This window comes from Puntigrus tetrazona, chromosome 7 (genome assembly GCF_018831695.1).
Source record: "Puntigrus tetrazona isolate hp1 chromosome 7, ASM1883169v1, whole genome shotgun sequence".
Lineage (NCBI taxonomy): Eukaryota > Metazoa > Chordata > Actinopteri > Cypriniformes > Cyprinidae > Puntigrus > Puntigrus tetrazona.
In genome coordinates this window covers 16,619,242-16,639,168 of record NC_056705.1, presented here as the reverse complement: position 1 = coordinate 16,639,168, position 19,927 = coordinate 16,619,242, and the positions used below count along the sequence as shown (strand labels likewise).

The following is a 19,927-nucleotide window of genomic DNA, read 5'->3' as shown; positions in this document are numbered from 1 at the left end:
CTCTTGTGTATGTTTATACGTGCAGGATGGATCTGTGCTGCAGACGGTAGTTGCTGGATCTGGAGCGATTCACAGCACAGTTTGGATTCCTGACGTAGGTGTAGCTGTTTGCTCCAATCGCTCAAAGGTAAAGCAATCCTTAAATTGTAGTTGATTTTTATTTGTTTAGATAAATTTATGAATTACCAAAAAAGATGCTTTTTTAACATTTTTATCGAACCACTTTTTATTAAGCAAAGCAGTTATGGTTACATAATAAGTAAAAAATAAAATCTATTTGTGCATTCATTTTAAATTATTAGATTTATTTTATTAGATGCTAAAATTTAATTTTCAAAAATCATGACTTTAGTATTGACATTGGCATCTGCTTCAAACACTCATTAGAGGGGAAAGAAAAATAGCATAATAGCATAATAAGGTGCAGTTTATATATATCTTCTGAATACATTAACATGCATTTTCTTTTAAGTATGTATGTTTCAATTTGTGTTCATTTCTGCAGAAGATTTCCAGAAAAGATGTTACTTAATAAAGATGTATTTGTTCTGCAGGATGTGCTGGTTGTTAATAGCTCGGCAGAATCCATGGCAAACAACCACGTGTTAGCAACTTGCCGCGCGGCGCTAAAAAAGCAGGGTGTTTTGGGACTAAACATGGCTCCATGCATGAGAGCCTTCTTGGAGAGACTTCCCATTATGCTTCAGGAGCAGTATGCCTATGAGAAGGTACACACAACTTCTAATTATGGTAGTATTTCAGAATATTGCACATGAAAAAAAACATTGAGGTTATAGCTGGTTTGTTTGCGTTTCAGCCTCATGTGGTGTGCGGAGAGCAGCTCGTGCACAGTCCTTACATGCAGTGTCTGGCGTCTCTGGCGGTGGGTCTGCAGCTGGACGCCCTGCTGTGTCACCCTCCTGTCCCACCTCACCTGGCCCACTGCCCTCCAGAGCCTAGCTCCTCCTCCACACCTTCCCCTGGCTCCTGGGCCAACACTGAGTGGGCGTGGCTTCACTGCTTCTCCACCACAGTCAAAACAGCTGAAGCCCTCGCACGTGGACACACCTTCCCCGAGTCCTTCATCGTCCCGGACCTGGAGCCAGTGGCCAAAGACAAACTGGCACTGCTTATGGTGAGAGAAAGAGCTGATAAATGTCCTGCTGATTTGATGGTGAAAAACTGTGCTCTTCATGGTGATGGCCTTTTTAAAAATCGCACACAGGACAACAGCAAGTGGGTGTCCGGGATGGATGAGCAGATCATGTCATGGGCCACTTCCAGACCAGAGGCGAGAACAAATAAAAGCACTTGAAAAAAAATATTTACTGGAAAATGTTATATATAATTGTGTAAAATTCAGAAGAGATATTCAAAGGTTTTTAACTTTTATGTTTTTAAGGACTGGCACCTTGGAGGGAAGTGTGATGTGTTTTTATGGGGCGCTGGAAGGCATGGGCAGCTCGCCGAGGCTGGGCGAAATATTCTGGTGCCAACTCTTGCTCCCTCTTTTTCTCAGGCTCAACAGGTATGAGAGTTCATGACAACACACATAAATTTCCTTAAAGGGATAGTTTTTTATTAATTTGTGCAAAAAAGCAATCCACAAAAAAAAATCCAAATCTGAAAATGCTTCATATCTTCAATATCTTCCTTTTCATTTTTGGGTGAACTATTCCTTTACGTTTGCTGTTTTTTGTCAACATGCTATCTTAGAAATTAAATAAATAAATAGAAAGAGTTTTAGTAACTACATGTTTTGTATTGTCAGGTTGTTTGTGGGCAGAACTGCACGTTTGTGATCCAGGCTAATGGAACAGTGTCAGCGTGTGGAGAGGGCAGTTACGGTCGCCTTGGACAAGGAAATTCAGACGATCTGCATGTCCTCACTGTCATATCTGCTCTTCAAGGCATGCTGCAGTCACACCCAAGCTCTGAAGGACATTCAGTGTAGTTGTTCCCTGAAAGTGTTAACAGTAAGAGTGTTGTGTGTCCGTGCAGGCTTTGTGGTGACCCAGCTAGTAACGTCCTGTGGGTCTGATGGCCATTCGATGGCTCTAACGGAGAGCGGCGAGGTATTCAGCTGGGGAGATGGAGATTACGGAAAACTGGGCCACGGTAACAGTGACAGACAGCGCAGGCCGCGGCAGATAGAGGCACTGCAGGGAGAAGAAGTGGTGCAGGTCAGAAATTCAGCCTCACTCTCCTAAACACACCCAGATGTGTATATGATATAGAAGGTTAATATGATGAAGATTGTGTAAGTTCATCAGAATATGTGTTTGTGTCCAGATGTCGTGTGGATTTAAACACTCAGCGGTGGTGACAGCAGATGGAAAGCTCTTCTCCTTTGGTAATGGAGATTACGGCAGGCTGGGACTTGGAAACACCTCTAACAAAAAGTTACCAGAGAGAGTCAGTGCACTGGAGGGCCACCAGGTTGGCCAGGTAAATAACTCTAATTCAAAGTCCACTTATTTCCATTAGAAATTATATTTATTTGTATATTAGTGCTGCCAAATGATTAATCGCATGCAAAATAGTTTTTGTGTACCTAATGTGTGTGTGTGTCTACTGTATACATTTATTTTTAACATATATATATATATATATGTATGTATGTATATATATGTATATATATATATATATATATATATATATATATATATATATATATATATATATATATATATATATATATATATATATATGTATATATATATATATATATATATATATATATATATATATATATATATATATATATATATATATATATATATATATATATATATGTGTATGTATATATATATGTACTGAATTTTATATTATATTATTAACTATATGTATAATGGTAGCACATTTTACAGTCCTGTTCCTCATGTACATACTTTGTATTTATTGTAGTAATTACAATAACTAGTTGCTAACCCTGAACCTTCCACTAAACCCTTTATTGTACAGTACGTGTATTTACAATGTTCTTACACTGTAACGAGGACACAAAGTGTAACTTTATATTTTATATTATATATTTGATATTATATCACATTAAGGTAACACTTTAGGTTGAGTTTTTACAGTTTTTGATTCCATTCAGCCGATCTGTGGGTCTGGTGATAGCACTTTTAGCATAGCTTAGCAACTTGTCATTTTTCATCAGGTCTTAGTACACAATATAAAAACAGAAGAATCAAGTTTTAAATCGGAAAAATATTTTTGAACACGATGCTACTGGTTTAATTGGCAGTGATCTATGCTAAGTTATGCTGAAAATGCTATCGCCAGACCCGGAGATAGGCTGAATAGATTCAAAAATGGTCAAACTCAACTTTTTAACTCTGGGGGAGCCTATTTCCAAAAAAATGCAGTGTTCCTTTTAATGATTTTTTTGAATCCCCTTTTTATCTGCTGTGACGTGGTTGTGTGTAGGTTGCATGTGGGCTGAATCATACTTTGGCAGTGTCAGCTGATGGAATGACCGTCTGGGCATTTGGAGATGGAGACTATGGCAAACTGGGCCTGGGAAACTCTACAGCCAAATCCTCCCCACAGGTACAACTACTGACACGTTCGTGTGCAGTTAAACATCGCTCGTCATTAACAAAACTCTTTGTCTTCGCTATAATAAATCTGTGGGCTTGTCGTTTTATAGAAAGTGGATGTATTGTGTGGAATTGGAATGAAGAAAGTGGCGTGTGGTACCCAGTTCTCTGTTGCTCTAACCAAAGATGGAAATGTGTACACCTTTGGGCAGGGTAAGCCATCCGCACTCAAGAGGAGCTTCGTACTTCTACAGATGTTTACTGAATGTTAATGCAAGTCCAGTGGTTTTGTTTCATTGTTTTTGTTTTAACGTGACAGATCGCTTAATCGGCCTGCCGGAGGGTCGAGCACGAAATCATAACCGGCCTCAGCAGGTCCCTGCTTTAATGGCTGTGTTTATAGAGGATGTGGCTGTAGGGGCCGAACACACGCTTGCACTCTCATCAACTGGAGATGTTTATGCTTGGGGAAGTAACTCGGAGGGACAGGTGTGTGATTATTAGTGAGGTTTATAAGCTAATTATGTGTCCTATTTTCCAATGATTTTATGCATTGTCTAAATAGTAGCATAGACATTTATCAGTTTGTGTTATTGTATTGTTTATTAGCTGGGTTTGGGACACACCAACCATGTCAGAGAGCCGACCCTCATCAGTGCTTTACAAGGCAAAAACATCCAGCAGATATCTGCAGGCCGCTGCCACAGCGCAGCATGGACCGCACCGCCTGTGCCACCACGTGCCCCAGGTACAGACACATACACACTGGCTACTTAGAGCTGTCTTCTGTTGCTATAGTAATTTAATATTATTTAAAGAATATAATTATTATCCAGTATTATGCTTAGTTGTATAATTTAAGAGATTTCAACAAAATCTTTAATGAGGAACTACACTCTGAAATGTAAAGGTTTTCATTTATGCAAAATAAAGGATGAGGAATTATTGCAAAGATGATGATGATAAAATATATTATATATTATAAGTAATAAAAAGGGAATTTAGAAATAGAATGCGTATGTATTTGTGATGGTAATGTGATATATATAATATAAGTGTGTGTGTGTGTGTGTGTGTATTTATATATATATATATATATATATATATATATATATATATATATATATATATATATATATATAGTTATTTGAGTAAAATGTTTCATTAAATTCTATGAATTTTGGGAAGGTAATGTCATGATTTTATTTTATAATGCCTTTTATTTTCTGGGTTTTAGTCTTAGATATAGCTGTAATAAGCCCATAGAAAGTTTTAAATGATGAAAAGTCTTAATTATGACTTTAAGAGGTCTTATATGATGATAGATGAGACACATCAGTCTGCAAACTGTAGTTTTATGAAGACACAAGAATACTTGTTTGCACATAGACCCAGATCAGGCATGATACTGAACACAAGGCATTTGTTCAGCGTCATCTCTCCGGATCTGGGTCAGCGCTGGTGTGCCCTTCACTGAGGGATTTTAAAGTGATTTTTACATTTTTTTTTCAAAATTTTCCTGAAAATTATAATTAGACTTGATGTCAATCCAGCGATTATGAAAAGCGTGTAGCTTTGATGAGTCGTTTGTGTGTTCAGGTTCATCAGTGCCTCTGCAGCTGGGCTTGCCCGTGTGTGTGCCTCCTCAGTACAGTGCCCTAAGAGAGGTCAGTATGGAGGCTCTGAGAGCCCGACTGCGCCTACTCTACCACTTCTCTGACCTCATGTACTCCTCGTGGAGACTGCTCAACCTCAGCCCCAACAACCAGGTATACAAATGTTTGCATCATTTTGTCTCTCTATTCTGAAGAAAACACTGATTCAATCATGAAGCATTTGTGTTTCAGAGCTGCACGTCACGCTACAATGCAGGTACATGGGGTATAGTCCAAGGTCAGCTGAGGCCCCTGCTGGCCCCTAGAGTTTACACGCTGCCCATGGTGCGCTCTATCGGGAAAACCATGGTGCAGGGGAAGAACTATGGTCCACAGATCACAGTCAAAAGAATCTCTACACGGTCAGTCATGTTTAGAGTTAAACATGGGGATGTTCTACGCCTATTTTTCATTCAAGTTGGAACAAAAGAACTTCTCAAATAATTTTCTTTGTCCTGTTTTCTCAGAGGAAGGAAGTGTAAGCCCATATTTGTGCAGATCGCCAGGCAGGTTGTGAAGCTTAACGCATCCGATCTGAGACTACCGTCACGAGCCTGGAAAGTCAAACTGGTGGGAGAGGGTGCAGATGATGCCGGAGGGGTGTTTGATGACACAATCACAGAGATGTGCCAGGTAGGGCGATCCTGATGGAGATATGTGTATAATCCCATGACAAGAGTGTTAAAGTGGTGCATGTGGCTCTGTGTAGGAGCTGGAGACAGGAGTGGTGGATCTTCTCATCCCTTCTCCCAACGCCGCAGCAGAGGTGGGCTACAACCGAGACAGGTGAGCACCGACAGACAATTGTCTGAGCATTGTATTGCACTAAACTACTAAACTGATCAGGTTTTCTTGATCTTTGTGTTTTCAGGTTCTTGCTGAACCCCTCAGCCTGTCTGGAAGAGCACCTGCTCCAGTTCAAGTTCTTGGGTATTCTGATGGGAGTGGCCATTCGCACTAAGAAGCCTCTAGACCTGCATCTTGCTCCAATGGTGTGGAAGCAGCTGTGCTGTATTCCTCTCACACTTGAAGATCTGGAGGAGGTGGACCTGCTCTATGTACAGACACTCAACAGCATCTTACACCTGGAAGACAGTGGCATCACAGAGCAGAACTTCCATGAGGTGGAGTGGACGCCCATAAAATACTTATTAAAATACTCTGTTTCTGTTTAATGGAAGGAATTGGATCTTCACCATAGTTCCAATGGGCCGCAAGAATGAATGACATACAATATGCTTTGAAATAACATAAAGCAAAAGAAAAAAAAACATGATTTATTGAAATCCCGCTACCACATTCCAAAACAAATTTGATCTTTAGTCCTGAATATTAATACATTTAAAAAAGTAATGTAATAAAAATTATATAACTATTTTTCTAGTTACAAAAAAGTCTAAAATACCAATTTTGAGCAAAAACATTTAAAACCCTTTAACCATAAATGGCTAAGAAAATTATTTGTGACCCTGGACTGCAAAACCTTATGCTACATGAGTATATTATTAGCAATAGATCATGCTTCATGAAGATATTTTCTTGCATTTTTTGTCGTAAATATATCAAAATGTATTTTCTTTCGACAAGTTTAATTTCTTTTGCGCTCTCAGATTTCAGATTTTCAAATAATTGTATCTCAGCAAAATAGTGTCTTTATTATGAAAAACCATACATCAATGGACAGCTTTCAGATGATGTATACAATTGACCCTTATGAGTGGTTTAAACTAAATTTAAACTAAATATGAAGAACATAGTTATTAAAACCTCCGAAATTAGACTTGAATTGTATTTATTATCATTTAGTTTAATAATTATTATTAATTTAAATAAATATTGTTATTATTTTTACTATTATTATACATATTATCTATAACTAATTAATTAATTACCTAGTTTTTATTTTTTTTTTTAAGTTGAAAATGAGCACCATTGCCATGAAACCAGAAGTAATTTGGTCTACTTAAAGAAGTAAAATGTCTACTTAAAACGTAAAGCATATATGGAGTTGTTTTCAATTGTTTTAATTATTTGACTTTATTACTTGGTGTAGATACATGTGTGTGTGTGTGTGTGTCTATATATATATATAACTTTTTATATGTAGATGATTCCACTGGACTCATTTGTTGGCCAAAGTGCTGATGGGAAAATGGTTCCCATCATCCCCGGAGGAAACAGCATACCGCTGACCTTTTCCAACAGGAAGGAGTATGTAGAGCGTGCCATTGAGTACCGCCTGCATGAAATGGATCGTCAGGTGTGTTCAGCTCAACTCTCAATTGTGTCTAAACCACCGTATCCTTTCTTTGATATGCGGGAGTGTATCCACACCTAGACAATGACTTGTCATCTGATCCTGTTGTTCTGCTGCGTTCGCCTCTGAACGTTCACCAGGTGGCGGCTGTGCGCGAGGGCATGTCCTGGATCGTGCCCGTCCCCTTGCTCTCCTTACTCACGGCGCGGCAGCTGGAGCAGATGGTGTGCGGGCTGCCGGAGATCAGCGTGGACGTTCTGAAGAAGGTGGTCCGCTACAGGGAGGTGGACGAGCAGCAGCAGCTGGTCCAGTGGTTCTGGCAGACGCTGGAGGAGTTCTCCAATGAGGAGAGGGTCCTCTTCATGCGCTTCGTCTCGGGACGTTCCCGTCTGCCAGCTAACACTGCTGACATATCGCAAAGGTTCCAGATCATGAAGGTGGACCGGGTAAGAATCTGTCTGTGTTTTTATGGATGGACATTTCTAGCCGGTAGGAAAGCAGCTAATGTGTTTTCTACTCTATTTTTCAGCCCTACGATAGTCTTCCCACCTCTCAGACGTGCTTCTTCCAGCTCCGCCTCCCACCTTACTCTAGCCAATCGGTCATGGCGGAGCGGCTGCGTTACGCTATTAATAACTGCCGCTCTATCGACATGGACAACTACATGCTCTCCCGCAATGTGGACAACGCAGAGGGGTCGGACACAGATTACTGACCCCCTGCATGCACACGTAAACACAGCGTATGCTGTGTAGGACTCGGTTTAGTATTCGGTGCAGGCTTTTATGATTTTTATGATTACCGATGTTTTCACATATACGTCTTAAACACATAATCGTGTTTTTATTTCACTTTTGGTTTCTTGGCAATTAAGCTGAACTTGGGTGGGCCGCACAATGTTTACACACATGTACACACTCGCACATGTGTTGATGTATATTCCCTCTCTTTACTTTGAAGCGTCTTTCTTCACTATTCATTCTTCTTTTGGCTCTGCCTTTTTTTTCAGGATACTCCGCATGAAAGTGTTTTATTTAAAAAAAAAAAAAAAATGTATAGAATGACAAAAAAAAAAGAAAAAAATTGTACATTGTGTATAATGCTTCATTAGGAAATTGTTTTACATGAGTATCTGTATTTATTTGGATTTTTTGAACCGCCTACACCAGGTTTCTTATGTCAGATGCAATAAATGTTTGAATCTGAAACGGCGTTTCCGACACGTTATTGGTCACAAATTCAAAAGCACAAAATAACCTGGAAATAAATGAAAGTTTAGTTTAAGATGTAATTTTTACTCCACACACACTTTAAACTTTATAAGGGCATGAAAAAGTGTAAGACATATTTCATGCTCCAGTCTTTCTAAAGGATCTTGCGAAACTTACTGCTGAAAATACAGGTGTCACAGGAACTGGTTTTAAAATATTAAAACAATTAAGATGGTAAAATGTCTTATTGCTGCTTTTATTCTCTCTTGATCTATATATACTCTCTCTATATATACACACATAGATTTTACCCTCTTTATCTTTTACCCTCCATTTGCTTATTGCTAATATTTACAAAAATGGAAAATTGTGGGCAGTGCATCGATATGTAATGCTATTGCGAGTTCAAATCCCAGCTCAAGGACCTTTCACAACCTCTCCCCTGCTTCACTTCCTGTCTGCTCTAGCATAAAAGGTAAAAACTCCCAAAAACAACCTTTTTTTTTATGTAGAAAAGAAAGGCAATTACAATACATTTGAGCTCCAGCTACTTTATTGTGAATGAAAATTCCATACACCTTACAGTCAAAGAAACTAAAAGCATAGTCCAATAAAAGTGACATCTAAGACGGATACCACTGGGGTCAGTGGTCTCCCATGTGTTTTAGATCATCCAGAGCTTCCTGTAGCACAGAATCATAAAGTAGTGGTTTTATTGAAGAGTGGCCACTGCATTCATCAATCAAGCTCAAGCAGGGGGAAAATTAAACCGTTACCCTAGTGAGAGTCGAGGAGGATCTTTTAAAAAGACAAGCTTACAGACGTATGAATTAAAAACAAAAACAACATTACTCTCCAGGGTTTGATTGCCAGAGAATTTAAGATCCGTTCTAAAACTGATGGCAGAAAAGTGGTGGATCATTTGAGCCTAACCGGCCAGCTAAACAAAATACAGGAGGGAGAGAGTAAACAATTTAAGGCCAAACCTATACAAGACCTCTTTTAAAACCTGCTACAAAGGAGAAAAATCACATATGAAAGCAGCTCTAGACGATCGTTTAGTATAAAACACACGCACTCTCTTCGACATGGTTTCAGTGTCTCTTTCGCACAGAACATGAGGTACAGAACAGAAAACGGAAGAGGAGGTAATTACAGAAAGTGCAAGATCTGCAGACATAAAATTCCTGTTACTCGCCATCCTTTTTTTTTTTTTTTTTTTTTTTTTTTTTTAAACGCAGACTACCCAGACCATAGGCCTCCCAGAGTCCAGGGCTGCTGGCCACGCGTCGCCAGCCTACTGGCTCAATGAGCCGGTCTTTGGAGAAAGTCCTGTTTGGAGCTGATGGGTTATCTCGGCCTGTGATTGGCCAGCAAGAAGTCTTTGTCTTTACAGGTGAGGCAGAGTTTGAGGTTCCTCAAAGATCCTCCGGCACACAAGTACGCCCATGCCGCCATGACGGACAGTATGATGTAGGTCGGGATCAGACTGCCTTGGTAGTGAGGATTCACGAATGTCTGTGTGGGGGAGGGAAAGTACCAATAGAAAGATGTAAGTACTGTGTCTCACATGACGCACATGTGATCAGAGTGAGTCAGCTGCTGTGTCTACTGCTCTTCTCTGAGTAATGATCTCTGCTCGTGAGGGAAACTGCAGGCGTTTGTGAGTTGATGAAAAGATCATTATATTTGAATGCAAAATTAAATAAATGAGCCACAATCATCATAATCATCACAATACAGCCTTGCACAGTAAATGCAGCTTAAGAAATCCATCTCTGTATGTGCAGTAAGTTTATTATGAATTTTAGCATATGATGTTCCTAACATTTGTGTGTAAAAGTTTACTAATATATATATATATATATATATATATATATATATATATATATATATATATATATATATATATATATATATGTGTGTGTGTGTGTGTGTGTGTGTGTGTGTGTGTGTGTGTGTGTGTGTGTGTGTGTGTGTGTTATAAAAATGTAAAAACATTTTTTTCTAAAATATATACACGTGGACATGTTATTTTTACATTAATATACACAGCACATACTCATTATGCAAATAGAAAAATTTTCAAGATTAATTGTTTGACAGCACTAATTTAATATAGAAACATTACATACTTTTCTTAAATATATTCATACAACTACTTTTGTTTTGAATCGCTTGACAAATAAATGTGTATTTTGTATATATTATTATTACTCCATATTGCGTATACCTACCACACATGATACTACTAGATGACTGATGACCACCGCTCCAAGAGCCCACCACCTCTGCCGCTCACACGACTCGAAGAAAACAACCCCCCAGAACATATGCAGCAAGATAATAGCCAGCGTCATAAAAGCTGTGGAGAGAAAGCGTACGCTGAATGCTCGAGTCACTCAATGCGAATCCCTTGGATTTAACGCTAACTGGCCCCTCATTACCTGAGGATATGAAGTAATGTTGAGAGTCGCCATGGATACCGACGGTTCCCGGACCCAAGGAATCTGAGAGTATGTTGACCACGGAGAACGCTCCGCTCATGAAGCCAAAGCCCAGACCTGACACTGCAAAGCAGGGACACGCACGCTTAAACTCTGGCTGTTTATTGAACTAGCAGAAGAAGCATGAGATGATGTTTACCGTAAGCTAGCTGCCGCATGGAGATGGGCATGGTGTCCTCCTGACTGAGAGCCAACAGGCCTTCATTTGCTTTCCTGTGAGATACAATTACAGACGTGAACAACAACCCTCCTACACAACACCAACACCGAACGCCACCGAGTGAATCACTGCTACGATATTTTAGTTATTCAAAGACCCCGTGGAATCTGAAGAGGGACTGTGTTTAATAACGTTTTCCGTCTCGTGTTGAGTATTTCCTACTGAAAGAGTTTGTGTTTTGTTTTTTACAGAAATTAAAACTTTTGACTAACAGAAATACTTTGAAACATTGCACATGTCTTTATTATTTCAAATAAATTCAGTTCTTTTGAGATTTCTGATCCAAGAATCCTGAAACAACAACATTGTGGTTTCCACTAATTTTTTTTTTACTGATGTTTCTTGAGCACCAAATCAGTATTTGATCTGATATAGTTTTGCGTTTTAAAATAAATTCTAATAGAAAACATTGTAAAAATATTTTACGGTATTACTGTATTTTGATGGAAGGTAGAAAGGGCTTCATGAAGAAATCTTACATGACCCTAAACCTTTTAACAGTAATGTATGCTTTGTTTTTAATAGAAAACATGTTTTAGTTACAGCCAATGAGACACAATTGGAAAACTTCTAGAGAGCATCTGATTGGACAAAAAAAAAAAAACTTCCATTTTCACAGAAGTATAAAAAGTGAGTCTAAAAGAGAAGTGTAGGTTCAAATGTAAACTAACATACACATGATCTCAAAGTTAACACACAAAACAGCCCTGCCAAAAAAAGTGTTATATTCACTCTCATCACACGATACGGCACTATATTTAGGTTTATTGATTATGTGGCTCCTTTCAAACACAGAAACCGAACAGTTAATTCTTACTTCAGCAATCTGTAGTAACCATATCTGAAAGCCTCCTGAAGCAGCACCGAGAGCACAACCCCGAAGATGAGCAGCCCTCTCTGCTGAGAAGCACTGTTCTTGTTGCTGATCTGGACCGTGATGAACCACACAAGAGAGGACAGCAGCAAAGACACCAGCCAGAAGAAAGCCCTGAAACAAACAACCGTGTAACATATATGAGAAAAATTCATAAAAAAACACTCTGCTCAGAATTATGTCACCAAAACGTGCTTCCTCATTCCGCAGCTCGCTGGTGCTCTTAAAAGGAGCAGCTCACTCAAAAAAACAAAAACAACAATCTTCCAGAAAAAGGAAATCTTGAAAATCTACGATCTGAGGTCGATTTGTGTTTATGCTTTTTAAACAAGTCTCATAAAGGCTGCATTGACGTGATCAAAAAAATACATCAACAAATACTATAACAATTTGAAACAAATAATGTATCCAAATACATTTTACGACGGCACGCTGATTTTTCAGCAGCCATTATAACTACTTTTTAGCGTCATGTGATCAGAAATCGCTCTTCCTTGTGCAAATCAATTGTCATTTTTGTTTAAAATATTTTTACGAATGTAAACTCGCGCGAAAGTCTCACTCTCACTTTTAAGCGGTTTAGCGCATTCTTGCTAAACGCCTTGCTAGAAAAAAAAATCTTACTGACCTCAAACTATTCGTTTAAATCTCTTTCGGATTCCAGACTTCTCTTTCTGCGCAAAGTTGTTAGAGTTTAAAGTCGTAAGTTTCGCTGAACTAACACTTCTGAGCCTCGGATCGCAGTGATTTGTGTAAAGAAGCAGTAGCTTTGAAGGGCAGGCGAAGTGCTGTCTCACTGAAGCGCACTCTCGCCGAGGATGAGGACAGTCCCTCTGCCCCGATACTTACCCTGCTATGAGGAAGATCACACGAAGCGGGTCCCTGGCGATGGTAAACAGGAACAAAGCGACTGCTGGCCCGAAAGCGATGAACGTACAGCCGAAAAACACCGCCACTGTCATGATGGAGCTCGGCTAACCTGCTAATTCACATAAATGACTGCCACTTCACGCGGATAAGTGCCCTCAGAGGCTATCAACACACTTCGTCCATGAGCGAGTCTACGGCTTTTAATCGCTTAGCATAAGCACAATGTACCCAGAGTTAACGATGCGTTTATCGTGCCAGTTTTCTTTGAAAGAGGTTGACTGGGTTCAGCGCCGCGCTCCAAACAGTCCAGCACAACGTCTAAGGTTACTTCCGGTTCCTTGTCATGTGACCCGATTTTTTTGTTTCGGAATCATATTTTCATAGCCTATCAGTTTTCTTACCTCAGCCACTGAATTGCTTTTCTTACCATCGTTATCTAGCCCTGCTATTGTCGTACGAACTCGACCCGCGTTTAAACCCATTCAATTCTTGTTTGCAGTACAACAGATCTAAACACCCACGTTAAGACACACAAAATGTGTTTTTAATCTCATGATAACCGTATCGTTGTAGCAAATGATATTCCGAAAAGCTGAATATTACCAAGTTAGCGTACAAAATGTCTGTTTGGCCAAATCATGAATAGTGTTTCATAGAAGTTTTGCACTTTCACACTCACATTAAGGCACATGTTAATTCATTTTAATATGTTATGTTTTAAAGTCATTCTTTATATTTACATTCATATTCTTTAATATTCACTCCACATGACACATTTAAAAACAACTACTCTTCTTGTCTAAACCTACACAATATAATAAATATATAAACAAAATCCAAGACATTTTCTGAGTCACACACGTACAAATAACACACACAACATATAAAACTGAGCAGTAACAGCATTACAAGTATAAGAATTATACTATATATCATACATCATTCAAATATATAAAGACAATGATATTCCAAGTGATGAAGACCATGACAAAGATTAAAATTTGTGTGTCAGCTCCATTACAGCTATAGTAGTGCTCTGGCCAAAGATAAAAGCTCCGGTAACGACAGTCACCACACCCCACCCTGTCAAGAGAGCCCTGGAAAGAACAACCTAAATTAATTCAAGAAAGTGTGAAAGTAATTAAAAATAGATTTTTAGACACACTAGAAGTTAATAAGAGACTAGAGGAAACAGCAAGGAAATTAAAATGACCTGACATGACTCTCTTTAAAAAAAAAAAAATACACACCTTATCCTGTGATTTATAGGCTCTGTCTGCATTGCAAAAATGAGACACAACCCTACAAAACAAAAGAAAAAAAAATATCATCAGTTTGAATGTATATGTACACTATATTTTAAAAGCATATTTTTCCCCAAAGCAAACAATATATTTATTTAGCAAGGGTGCTTTCAATTAATTAAAATTAAATACTTTTACATTGTTAAAAAATATGTGTATTTCAAATAAATGCTTTAAATTTTATATTTATATTTATATTATACGGGAAGTCTGACAAAATCATAAATTTCACAAAATTATTATTATTAGGCAGTACATCTGTTTCAGCTGTAATAATAATAATAATATTAATACTTAATGTTTCTTGAGCACCAAATCAGCATGTATAATGATTTCATATAAGATGATGGATGACACTAAAGACTAGAGCAACGAAGGCGTTGCCATCACGCGAATGAGTTTAATTGCATCAATATTCCTTATTTTTACAGTTTTTACTGTATTTTTAAACAACAAAGCCTTGCTGAGCAAAAATATTAATAAATCCAAACGACCCCAAACTTTTGAAATGGTAGAGTATGCGTATGTGTGCTTGTGCAGTTGAGTGTCTCACCAGGAAAAATAAAAATAAAGAAAGCGCTGATACCGCCGATTACGCTGATGACCTCACTCATGTCTGGGATGTAGATGGCGAGGAAGAGAGTCACAGTGATCCAGAGAATTGTAAGAATCAGACGGCACCGACTCTCAAACACGGATGTGATCATGGCCCGTCGTTCCCGAAAGCGCAATATCTGAGTTAGAATCACTGACCTGTGAACAAGACGCAGTCATTGACGCATGAGTGTGTGTGTGTATACAGCGTGTGTGTGTGTGTGTGTGTGTGCGCAGTGAGCCACATGCACATTTATTCGAGGTTCACGCTACCTTCCCAGCAGCAGTATTATAGGATAGATGGTGATGATCGAAACCCCAAACAGCAGCCTGGCAATAATCATCACTACATCATTTCCAGGATATGACATCAGGATATCTGAGGCTACTTCCCGTCCAAAAGTAAGAAAACCAAACACACCTGCCATATCGCAACAAAGCGTCAGTCTCTCGTTTAAAAGTCAAAACCTTCCTGGGAAATATTTGTAATGACAACACTAAAGGTAACAAAGAAGCGCTACGAACACGACTCACCTGTGAGAGTATAAATAAGCAAGCAGAAGATCATAGAGGTGACCGAGATGAAAACCCAGTTTGTAATCTTTTTGTTTTCCATGCTGCTGTAGATAGCAATACTAGCTTCATGACACTGTAACGGAAACAAAGATGACAGTTTATGAGCTTTCAGCAGTCACAACGGTCAAAAGCACAGCACAGCGTTGAGCAAATAGTGCACCGTTGATTTAAAGTATTATCGATTTATCTCTGCACAGAAATAAGTAATTTTTTTTTGTAGAGAATCTGACCTGGAAACCAAAACAGATAGTGGGGACCACACTGAACATGGAGGCCCACGAGTCCAATCTGTTTGAAATAACCCAAACAAAGCACTGCTATTACACCCTAATATGAACGACTCACACATGAATTCAGCTTTATAGAAAAGCGTGTCGTTAACAAAGAACTCACCCTTGACTGTGCTCTGGTGTGAGGTCTGCTGTGTGCTCGTCTTTTAGGTAATATTTAGCGATTACAGCTACGCTCAGGTACGTAGCGGCCAGAGTTCCCAATACACTGGACACAACGCATTAAACACAAAGAAACATTAAGAGCTATTGGTGGATGGGTGAGACAGAGGTGGGAAATATGTAGTGTTTTTCACAGGTGGTATTAAAAATATTTAGGGAGTAGCAGATATTTATCAGCTTTTAACACACCTGGTGTATTTTTGGATGCCGATCTCTTTGGGTATAGAGAGCGGAAGGATGATAATGAGGCACATGACAAAGAGCGCGAAACGGTGGTCTGTGTACCAGTGATATGGCATGTTTCCTTCTGTATTTCCTGTCACTGTCTCATACATAGACAGACACACTGAAACACACAGACACTTACGTTCAAAAGGCTGAAAGATGCTTTCGCGTGTATATACACACACGTTCGACTGTTACAGTTACTCACACCGAAACATAATGACTCATATGGAGCAACACAGAGCACAGACAACTCACGCTTATCCAGCTGATCCTGCACAACCACCAGAAAGGCCACGGAGATCATGAAGAGGTTGAAAACGAAGCAGATCTCGCACAGATGGCCGATCTTCTGTCCACACACCTCTCGGACCACATCGTGATACGTCTTCTGCCGGCTGATGGATGAGGCGTAGCCGAGAATGACCAGCCCACTTATGAGAAATACCAGAGACACCTGAGAAAGAGCAAAACGCGCTCAAAAAAATTCTTGTTCAGCTGTGTCCTCATAAGCGAGCGCTGTTGTATAAGGCTTTATATGGGCTGCTTTTCACTAAACATGCCTTGCACTGTATAGAAATTGTGATACACTACCATTAAAAAGTTTGGGTTGAAACAAATAAATACTTTCATTCAGCAAGGTCCAACTAAATTAATCGGTGACAATAAAGCCATTTATAATGTTATGTTTTCCATTTCAAATAAATGCTGTTCATTAAACCAAATCAGTATTAGAATTATTTCTGAAGGATCCTGTGACACAGTAATGCCTGCTGAAAACTCAGCTTTGCCGTCACAGGAATAAATTGCATTTGAAAACATATTAAAACAGGAAACAGTTCTTTTAAACTAATTATATTTTATTTAAAAAACTGTAATAATATTTTGCAGTATTACTGTTTTGATTAGAAATGTAGCCTTGGCAAATACACCAGATTTCTCTTCAAAACAATTAAAAACTTTTGACATGTAGACTACTGAATGTAACATTAAAATCTCAAAGGACTATTAAAATAACACACAAATGCTCGCAGTGCAAGATCAGATGCACATTTTCAGTGGTTTAACATAGGCTTAATCTTTACAAAACTGCAATAAAAAAACAAATACTTAAAATAATTTGGAAAAGAAAAGTTTGACTGGTGTTCCAGCCTTTATCCAGTTATTTTCGTTGAAGCAGGATTCATTTTTACCTGTGGTTTGCCTAGTGCACAATGACTTAACGTCTATGAGAATAACAACGCACCATCTCCACAGTGATGGCTGTGTTCACGCCGCCAGCCTTCTCAAAAGCCCACGGAAAGTTAAGGAGCCCGGCGCCGAGGGCTGATTTAAGCATGATGAAAATGGCCCCCAAGGACCCGAGTCTCGGGACGTCCGAACCCGGCGCAGGTCTGGACAGCAGACTGATGCTGCGTATACTCTCCCGGGCCAGTTCCTCCATGCTCGGTGCGAAACGCTTCTCTAGCTCTGTTGTGTTCTGATGCTCAAACGCTTTTTGAAGCCTCCCTCTGGAGCGTTAAGCGTCCGAAGCGCGCTCGGTTTAGTACAGTGAGTGAGGCCGTCTCAAGTAAGACCCCTTAAAAATGTCATCCCAAGGTGAGAAATATTGTATAGGCTTGCTAGCGTTTGTAACGGTGGGTTCCGAGTCTAAATGATTGTTTTTCTAAAAGGAAGAATTTGAAGACGATTTCACACAGGGGCGACCGCTCCTGCCTCTTTATCAAAACGAGACTCTCGTTTGGTCTACAACAGGAGGAATTCGGCGTTATTTAGTAAAGTGCGGCGCCGTGGCGAACTCATTAGTGCGCGTCTTGCGACTCTGTTCGAACCCTTTGAACAAACATTCATTTGAAGCGCTATTACTTAAGACACGTGCCTCTTAAAGGGCCTAAAACTAATTTAGAACTTGTCTGTGAACTTCAGTTATCCCCCCCCAACTACGTAATATTCAGATTTGTAACGCAAATTAATTTAATTTGGGGTATTAATGATGAGGAGGTGTTTGTAAAATAACCAGAATTTGTTACGTCTATACAGTTTGTTTGTATATGTATGTATGTAGGCTATGTACATATATATGTATGTATAACGCACATTATCTTGTGTGGTTTATAAAAATTCGAATAATTGATAGCAAAATTAAATCTAACTTTAAAAAAGAAAGATCCCAAGCTGCCATACCGCGCTCCGTCGTGTCACGCCTGTCCGACAGATGGCGGTAGAGCCCGGCTAGCGGTCTCCTGTGGCATTTGATTCCTCGAGCAAGAGTTCAACAGTTTCGCTCCTGAGAAGTAATGCTCCCGTAAACACGTGGGTTTATCCAAGATGCCTATCGATACAAAACGTATCCGTGGACCGGAGGAGTCGCAGTCCCCGCTGCTCTTTCTTTCTCCGGACAAAGCTCCCAAGGCTGGCGGCAGGCAAGGCGTCAGGGGAAATGGAGAGGTGCGGCCGGTGTTTGCGCGCTGCGGGCTGATCAGCCAGGCTAAGGGCTCCGCGTACCTCGAAGCTGGAAACACCAAGATTATATGTTCTGTGTACGGACCGAGGGAAACCGAACGCAAGGACGAAACGGACATGAAAACCGGCCGCCTGGTTTGCGACTTTAGGCTCGCGCCGTTTTCATGTCTGAAACGGGGCGCCTGGATCCAAGGCAGCGAGGAAAGAGATCTGTCTCAGACTCTGCTGGAGAGCTTGCAGCCCGGGGTTTGCCTACACAGGTACCCGCGCTCTCAGATTGAGGTGAATGTCACGGTTCTGGAGAACGACGGCTCGATCCTTGCACACGCGGTGACATGCGCCTCTATGGCCCTGGCGGACGGCGGCATTGAAATGTACGATGTGGTGTTGGGTTGTGCGCTGCGGCAGAACGGAAACGCGTGTCTCGTTGACCCATCATACTCGGAAGAGTGTGGGAGCTGGCAGGAGGGTTACGGGGAGAACCAGGGGTGTGTCACCGTGGCTCTGCTTCCCAATCTGAATCAAGTGTCCGGTCTGAACGCGGACGGAGAGCTGCGGGAGGACATACTGGCCGATGCGGTGAGAACCTGCATGGACGGCTGTCACAAACTCTATCCGGTGCTACAGCAAGCTCTGACGCGGGCTGTGAAGAAGAAAGCTCCTCCACCCGAAAAATAGACTTAGTTGCCGTGATATAAAAGTGAATATATTGTTTGAATGCATTGCTTATGATACCTTCTACACTTATTATTGCACCAGCGTAGAACTAATAAAGTAAACGTATCTGAAGTTGCAAATATATTTTATTTCTTCATTCCACAAGTGTTACTCTTTATATATATATATATATATATATATATATATATATATATATATATATATATATATATATATATATATATATATATATATATATGCTGTGGGTATGGTTGCAAACATGTGACCCAGGACTACAAAACCAGACATAGGGATTAATTGTTTGAAACGTGCAATAAACCATTGATAGATGATTTATTAGTATTGGACAATATTTTGCTGATACAATTATTTGAGAATCTGAGGGTCCAAAAAAATTGAGAAATTGATAAATTATGCTCTTAGCAATGAATATTACTAATCAAAAAGTATGTTTTGATACATTTATGGTAGAAAATAACTTACTGGACCATGACCT

At 39.7% G+C, this 19,927-nt stretch overlaps 4 protein-coding genes across 10 annotated transcripts in view; 2 read left to right on the top strand and 2 right to left on the bottom strand.

The window, feature by feature from the left end:
* The window catches only part of herc1 (HECT and RLD domain containing E3 ubiquitin protein ligase family member 1), a 40,670-nt gene extending 32,005 nt beyond the window's left edge, over positions 1-8,665 (top strand). For all 7 annotated transcript variants that reach the window (XM_043244996.1, XM_043244995.1, XM_043244994.1 and 4 more), the window contains exons 59-78: positions 26-127; positions 555-728; positions 818-1,135; positions 1,226-1,291; positions 1,403-1,528; positions 1,772-1,910; positions 2,002-2,183; positions 2,293-2,448; positions 3,433-3,555; positions 3,656-3,758; positions 3,865-4,034; positions 4,155-4,293; positions 5,145-5,314; positions 5,393-5,562; positions 5,668-5,833; positions 5,910-5,986; positions 6,072-6,324; positions 7,308-7,460; positions 7,598-7,903; positions 7,987-8,665. In XM_043244996.1, coding sequence (XP_043100931.1) covers positions 26-127; positions 555-728; positions 818-1,135; positions 1,226-1,291; positions 1,403-1,528; positions 1,772-1,910; positions 2,002-2,183; positions 2,293-2,448; positions 3,433-3,555; positions 3,656-3,758; positions 3,865-4,034; positions 4,155-4,293; positions 5,145-5,314; positions 5,393-5,562; positions 5,668-5,833; positions 5,910-5,986; positions 6,072-6,324; positions 7,308-7,460; positions 7,598-7,903; positions 7,987-8,172 — 3,279 coding nt within the window. In that variant the 3' untranslated portion in view covers positions 8,173-8,665. The remainder of the gene's footprint in view (positions 1-25; positions 128-554; positions 729-817; positions 1,136-1,225; positions 1,292-1,402; positions 1,529-1,771; positions 1,911-2,001; positions 2,184-2,292; positions 2,449-3,432; positions 3,556-3,655; positions 3,759-3,864; positions 4,035-4,154; positions 4,294-5,144; positions 5,315-5,392; positions 5,563-5,667; positions 5,834-5,909; positions 5,987-6,071; positions 6,325-7,307; positions 7,461-7,597; positions 7,904-7,986) is intronic.
* Positions 8,666-9,203: 538 nt separating this feature from the next.
* On the bottom strand, positions 9,204-13,480 carry aph1b (APH1B gamma secretase subunit). The gene is made up of 6 exons (XM_043243481.1): positions 13,119-13,480; positions 12,213-12,383; positions 11,315-11,388; positions 11,116-11,238; positions 10,906-11,033; positions 9,204-10,186 (listed from the first exon to the last, which is right to left on the bottom strand). Exons 1-6 carry the CDS (start codon positions 13,229-13,231, stop codon positions 10,019-10,021), a joined length of 777 nt encoding a protein of 258 aa, XP_043099416.1. The 5' UTR covers positions 13,232-13,480; the 3' UTR covers positions 9,204-10,018.
* Positions 13,481-13,686: 206 nt separating this feature from the next.
* Positions 13,687-18,459, bottom strand: slc38a8b (solute carrier family 38 member 8b). The gene is made up of 10 exons (XM_043243478.1): positions 17,537-18,459; positions 16,549-16,747; positions 16,255-16,411; positions 16,007-16,111; positions 15,844-15,901; positions 15,572-15,686; positions 15,311-15,458; positions 14,997-15,196; positions 14,390-14,441; positions 13,687-14,236 (listed from the first exon to the last, which is right to left on the bottom strand). Exons 1-10 carry the CDS (start codon positions 17,732-17,734, stop codon positions 14,134-14,136), a joined length of 1,335 nt encoding a protein of 444 aa, XP_043099413.1. The 5' UTR covers positions 17,735-18,459; the 3' UTR covers positions 13,687-14,133.
* Positions 18,460-18,490: 31 nt separating this feature from the next.
* exosc6 (exosome component 6) lies at positions 18,491-19,542 on the top strand. Its single transcript, XM_043243480.1, has one exon. The coding sequence runs from the start codon at positions 18,619-18,621 to the stop codon at positions 19,429-19,431; it is 813 nt and encodes a 270-aa protein (XP_043099415.1). The 5' UTR covers positions 18,491-18,618; the 3' UTR covers positions 19,432-19,542.
* The last annotated feature ends 385 nt before the right edge of the window (positions 19,543-19,927 follow it).